The 6,000-nt window shown below is 44.8% G+C and overlaps 1 protein-coding gene across 1 annotated transcript in view; it reads left to right on the top strand.

Moving 5' to 3' along the window:
- The window catches only part of COL4A1 (collagen, type IV, alpha 1), a 153,340-nt gene that overhangs the window by 132,793 nt on the left and 14,547 nt on the right, over positions 1 to 6,000 (top strand). Inside the window, exons 43-46 of the mRNA XM_011989780.1 lie at positions 191 to 324; positions 2,706 to 2,778; positions 3,641 to 3,712; positions 4,856 to 4,984. Coding sequence (XP_011845170.1) covers positions 191 to 324; positions 2,706 to 2,778; positions 3,641 to 3,712; positions 4,856 to 4,984 — 408 coding nt within the window. The remainder of the gene's footprint in view (positions 1 to 190; positions 325 to 2,705; positions 2,779 to 3,640; positions 3,713 to 4,855; positions 4,985 to 6,000) is intronic.

Raw genomic sequence — 6,000 nt, 5'->3', positions numbered from 1 at the left:
TTCCTCCCTCCCTTCCTTCCTTCCTTCCTCCCTTCCTGGACCTGCCTCGATTTCCGTCTCAAGGGTTCTCATTGTTGGTCCAGTGTTGTATCAGCGAGGGGCCCGTGGGTGGCAGTATTGATAGCACGACAGCCCAGGGACACTTGTGCATATTTAACCCCAAATATATGGCTTTCTTCTCTTCCGTTAGGACTTCCGGGACCCATGGGGCCTCCAGGGCTTCCTGGGATTGATGGAGTTAAAGGTGACAAAGGAAATCCAGGCTGGCCAGGAGCACCCGGTGTCCCAGGGCCCAAGGGAGACCCTGGATTCCAGGGCATGCCTGTGAGTTATCGATTTGTAGATTTTTATTTTTAAAGGAGTATTTTCTGGCCACAAGTATTCATATGTGTCTATGTGTGTATGTATTGTGTGTATGTATATATGTGTGTGTGTGTGTGTGTGTGTGTGTGTTATACTCCCACATCCCCACTAAATCAGTTCTTTCTTTCTTTCTTGCCAGTAACCCACATCTTTATTGGCATCAGAGTAGGAAACTATTGTAACATTTTTTTTACAATCCAGTTTTCCAAGAACCATAAAAGGGAAATGTTATACTGCTGGAAATTATGGCTCAATGCCTAAATTTAAGAACTATTTACAAACTCAATGTAAAAAACAAGCCAGTGTTGTTTTGCAAAGAACAATTCTGTAAAACTAGCCCTGCCACCTCTTAGGATTGGCAGGAGTACTGGGAATTGCAGTTGAACAGTTCAAATCATAAAAGATAACCAGCAATATCCCATCTTTCTTTTCTGGCCTGATCCAGATACAGAGTCTAAGTGGTGACTTAGACAAGCCTTCAGAGGAGCACATCTCAGGGTGCAGTAAGCGACCAGCAGCCATTTGTGTTTGCGTGTGTGTGTGTGTGTGATGTTACTTTAGCTCTTTGCTGCACCTGAATATATAGCCCTTCTTAGTGGTGGTCATGGATCTTTGGTTTGATTTTTAACTTAACCACATCCATGGCTAAAGGATTGTGTTTACGTGGCTCGCTCATTCAGATAGCCGGATTAGCAGAGCTTTATTCTCTGTGTCTGTCTCTCTGTCTCCATCTGTCTGTCTGTCTTTCTCTCTCTAACACACATTAGGAGAAAGAGAGAGTGCGTCAGGGGAGATGGGGAGCAGGAGGGATTTGAGACAGACCTCTGCAGTTACGTTGGAGCAAACGAGGTTCTTCTGTAAGTCAGCACATGTTCTCCCTTAAAGGGAGAATTTGAACTGCTCATCAGCAGCAGACATATCTTAGAGTCATCAGACTGCTTTCTCAAGGATGGACACAGAGTAGCTAAGCTTGCTAGGTGCAAAACAATCTGTGGTACTGATTTACTTCTGAATCAGTCAGTTATGAAATGCTTATGAATAATTACACAGAACTGGCTAGAAGGAGTTGCAGTAGTCATGTTTCTCCACTCCCTGTCCTCAAAGCTGTGTGCATATCTCACAGTATAGCAAGTGTGTATGTGAATGTGTTTTCGGGCCCCTGCTGCTATATTGCAGTTTTCCAGTAACGTAAGTATAGGTCATTTGTCAAATATTCATGTATTCCCATTTTTATTCCTCAGTAACATAGAAATATACCCCATTCCCGGCTGGGCCTGGTAGCTCACGCCTGCAATCCTAGCACTTTGAGAGGCTGAGGTGGGCAGATCACCTGAGGTGAGGAGTTCGAGACTAGCCTGGCCAACATGGCAAAACCCTGTTTCTACTAAAAATACAAAAGTTAGCATGGTGGCTCATGGCTATAATCCCAGCCACTTGGAAGGCTGAAGCAGGAGAATTGCTTGAACCCAGGAGGCAGAGATTGAAGTAAGCCAAGATGGCGCCACTGAACTCCAGCCTGAGCGACAGAACGAGACTCTGTCTCAAAAAAAAAAAAAAAAAAGAAATGTATCCCATTCCTGGTGCCAGTGTCTGTCTGTCTCTTTATACATACATATGTATAAATATGTGTTTGTATATATGTTTATATACGTATATATTTGTTCATGTTATTTTGGTTTGACACTTTTAAAATAAGGCTAAGAAACAAATCCACGTAAGAAATAAAACAACTTGTTACATGTTGCTGTCCACGACTAGAGAAAGGAACGACTGTGTTGAAATGGAAAGAAAATGAGCCCATATTTTAAAATACAAGAATATTGCCATAGTGTAAAGGAAAATACTTGTTCTTTAGCATTTCTTAATTTTCTTTGTATATTTAAAATCAGTTTTCAGATAAGACATGAAACTAATTCTAAAGAAAACTGACTGCACTCGAGGGTTAAGCAGAAAGTTTTCAAAAAAGCTTGCTGGGTGGTGCTGGATGGCTGTGTTGCCATCACAGGTGTTGAGGGGCCCTGGCTCTGTCCATGGCATCGTGCTGGGAGCTGGAGGTGGCAAGGGCGGGACATTTGCCTGCTCCTCAGAGGCCTCCCCTGTGGATGGACAAGCAGAGGAGACACATGGGAGGGAAACAAACGCTTCTACTTTCCAGCTTCCCGATTGAGGCACATGCAGAGGTGGTGTTATTCTATCATTTAAGAAACCACAAGGCACCATTTGTTCACAAATGTGCTTAGCAAAACACTGAGGGGCTGTTTCAGTTCTCCAGCTAGCAGGTTACAGGAGAGACTTAGCCTACATATCCTGAGCAATTTCCAACCTCCTCTTTGTGTGTCTAGGGCATTGGTGGCTCTCCAGGAATCACAGGCTCTAAGGGTGATATGGGGCCTCCAGGAGTTCCAGGATTTCAAGGTAAGACAGCACAGGTCTTGCTGCACAGCCTTTGCAGCAGGAGGTGCTGTGTGAAGAGCTTCCTAGCCTCGGGCACTTTAGCACTGATAGCACCGGTGCCATTACAGGGCGAGATACTATTCTCTGAAAATTAAAAGCGGCATTTCTGTGTGGCAGCCCAATTTGTATAATCTTATGGATGCCAGTATAAAGACATTCTGATTTTCTTATTAAGAATCAGTGGATCATTAACATCTCACTAAGAAGTCATGGATTTGGGCTATTCATTAATTTATTCGTGTATTAAACACACATTTTTCGGGATGCTTACCAGCTCCCACTCACTGCAGTTTTTACTGCCGAGTCAGATACACATGAAAGGCGAATAAAACAGGTCTCAGCCTCAAGGTGTCTTGTGGTCCCACTGGGGACATGTGTGAATCAGATCAGGACCAAAAACAGAGCCCTGTGCCCCTCCACTAGTTGGATCATTTGACAGTTTGCTGCATGTTTGTAAAAATGTAGCTTCTGGGTTCTAGAAAAAAGTTTCATCAAAAGTTTTACACAGGCGACCAGAAATAATGCTGTTTTCTTCCTGGAAGATAAATTGGAAATTTGTTCACCGTCTATGTGTGTATATGTGTGTATATATGCATATATGTGTGTGTGTGTGTGTATGTGTGTGTATATGTGTGTATACATGCATGCATAAGCAGCTGTGTGAATGTGTATATATGGGTAGGCATATATGAGTATATGTGTGTATGTGCATTTATCTATACATTGGTGTACATGTATGTGTGTGCACTAGAGAGATATATACACACACATATTTGTTTATCATTGGGAATTCTGTGCAAGACAATGTTTTCCCTCTGCTTAGGTCCAAAAGGTGTTCCTGGCCTCCAGGGAATTAAAGGTGATCAAGGCGATCAAGGTGTCCCGGGAGCTAAAGGTAGGAGAATTTGTTAATCTGTGAATACCTTACTGGTGCTTTGTGAAAATGTGAAAGCCAGGAATGCACAGAATTGAGGTGTTTGCTTTTTCATATGTAAAATGACTCAAAAATTATTCAAAACAGTTGATTGAGAATTCTTTGCAGCAAGTCAGGATTCCTATAGTTGACATTTGAACCAGCAACTTGTCTGGAAGTAGAATCTGATAAATCCAGGACTGAGGGAACTCCAGGGGAGGGGTGGCTGAGGGTCTCGCTGACAGGCTCAGAATTCAAAAACTCCCCAAGGCTCTAAAGTTAACCTGAAATCAACCACTGAAAGTTATAATAGGAAAGAAAATCCATCTTGCACTTAGAGACGGAGTACATTCCTGCTGCACAGTAACAAATTCTTCCTGGGAAAGGTGCTGTTGGCTTCTCCACCGATGGGAGCCCACAGCATGAAGGGTGCTGAAAACCATGACATCATCTCAAAAGGGAATGGTTTAAGCACAGTATTCATCCTGCTTCCTCTCTGTAGAGCAGACCACATTTCTAGGGCATCATTTAATTTTCAAAACCATGTTTTGGGAGAGAGAATGAGAAACCACATGCCCTGAGACGTGGAACCCAAGGAAGGAGAGGGGAGGGAGGGTGCGTGGAAGGGGAGCGAGAGGGGACCTCACACTTTGTGTGGTTCTTACCACACGCCGAGACCTGTCATGCAGAAGGATTAAGTTCATTCATCGCTCAAAGACGAGGGCCAGCATGATACTGTACAGTAAGGCAGGTTTCAGAGGAGTGTGGGAAAAACGTCCTAATCGCAGAGGGCACTCTCCATGTCAGAAGCGGGGGCTGCCTGGGAAGAACAAGCTTCTCTCCCCACTGGGAGGGCTGGTCAGGGGTCCCAGAGCCCAGAATGCGGTGGGAAGTTACACTGATGCCCCAGTGCCTTTGCCCGAGAGTTCAGGATTTCAGGTTAAATAACAAAGATGTGCAGATTGGACATGTTTTGGGAAGATCTGATTACTTGGGTTTTGATGATGACTTCACCTTTGAGAAGGATGTTCCATTTGGACAGCTTCACCTGGGACTCTCCTCCTCAAGTTGTTTCCTCCCCAGTGTGGGCAGTGAAATTGATCAATGCCTTCCCTATTCCCACAGGTCTCCCGGGTCCTCCTGGCCCCCCAGGTCCTTACGACATCATCAAAGGGGAGCCCGGGCTCCCTGGTCCTGAGGGCCCCGCAGGGCTGAAAGGGCTTCAGGGACCTCCAGGCCCCAAAGGCCAGCAAGGTGAGAAAGCTTGGCCTGTGCAGGGTGGTATGGGGAGCCCAGAGGGGTGGTGGGCAGAGTTCCTCCTCACCCATGTATCTAAAATAAGTTTCTGGGTAATGATTATACACACACATATGAATATGAGTTTCTTAACCTCCCTTCAATGCATATCAAAACCTATGACATTTTTAAAGGGGCCTAAAAAAAATCCAGAAGAAAATCCAGGAAAAGCTAGAGGAACATATAACAACACATCTGTGTTCAGTTAGAAAAACATGGGCTCAAAGAACCAGATCATTACCTTCCCCCTCCTGCCTCCCGCTCCAGATGGGGGTGGCAGGTAGCAATCTGGAATGGTAACGATCGGTGCTCTCCATCCATGCCTCCAGGAGCTCTGCCTGATTGGCACCGTCTGTACCATTCTCTGTTATTTCCCAAAACCTTCACCTAGTCTTCTGCTTATTTGAGCTAAACATCTCCTATTTTAAGAGCTACTTATAAGGAGTGGGTGGGAAGTAAAGGAGAATGAAAACATTTAAAGTTGAAAGGTAGCATCAATGAAAATTTAAAGATACTTAAGAATAAGCCGGCCAGGCTCACTGGGTCACACCTATGTAATGCCGGCATTTTGGGAGGCTGAGGTGGGAGCATCACTTGAGCCCAGGAGTTCAAGACCAGCCTCGGCAACATAGGGAGAGTCTATCTCTACAAAATAATAATAATAAAAAAAATTAGCCAGGGATGGTCGTGCATGCCTGTAGTCCCAGCTACTCGGGAAGCTGAGGTAGGAGAATCGTTTGAACCCGGGAGGTCGAGGCTGCAGTGAGCAGTGGTCACACCACTGCACTCCAGCCTGGGTGACAGAGCGAGACCCTGTCTCAAAAAAAAAAAAAAAAAAAAGAAGAAAAAGAATAAGCTATGTACATGAAAACAAAAAACTGTCCGTGTCAGTATATCTTTGCCTAAAAATTGAGACCCCAGTGTATGGCCGAGAGGGAAAGGCTTATCCAGTCTCCCATTCCCTCCACATCACC

The sequence above is a fragment of the Mandrillus leucophaeus genome, unplaced genomic scaffold (genome assembly GCF_000951045.1).
Source record: "Mandrillus leucophaeus isolate KB7577 unplaced genomic scaffold, Mleu.le_1.0 Scaffold363, whole genome shotgun sequence".
NCBI classification, from domain to species: Eukaryota; Metazoa; Chordata; class Mammalia; order Primates; family Cercopithecidae; genus Mandrillus; species Mandrillus leucophaeus.
The sequence above is the reverse complement of the archived record's forward strand: the minus strand, read 5'-3'. Positions and strand labels throughout refer to the sequence as shown.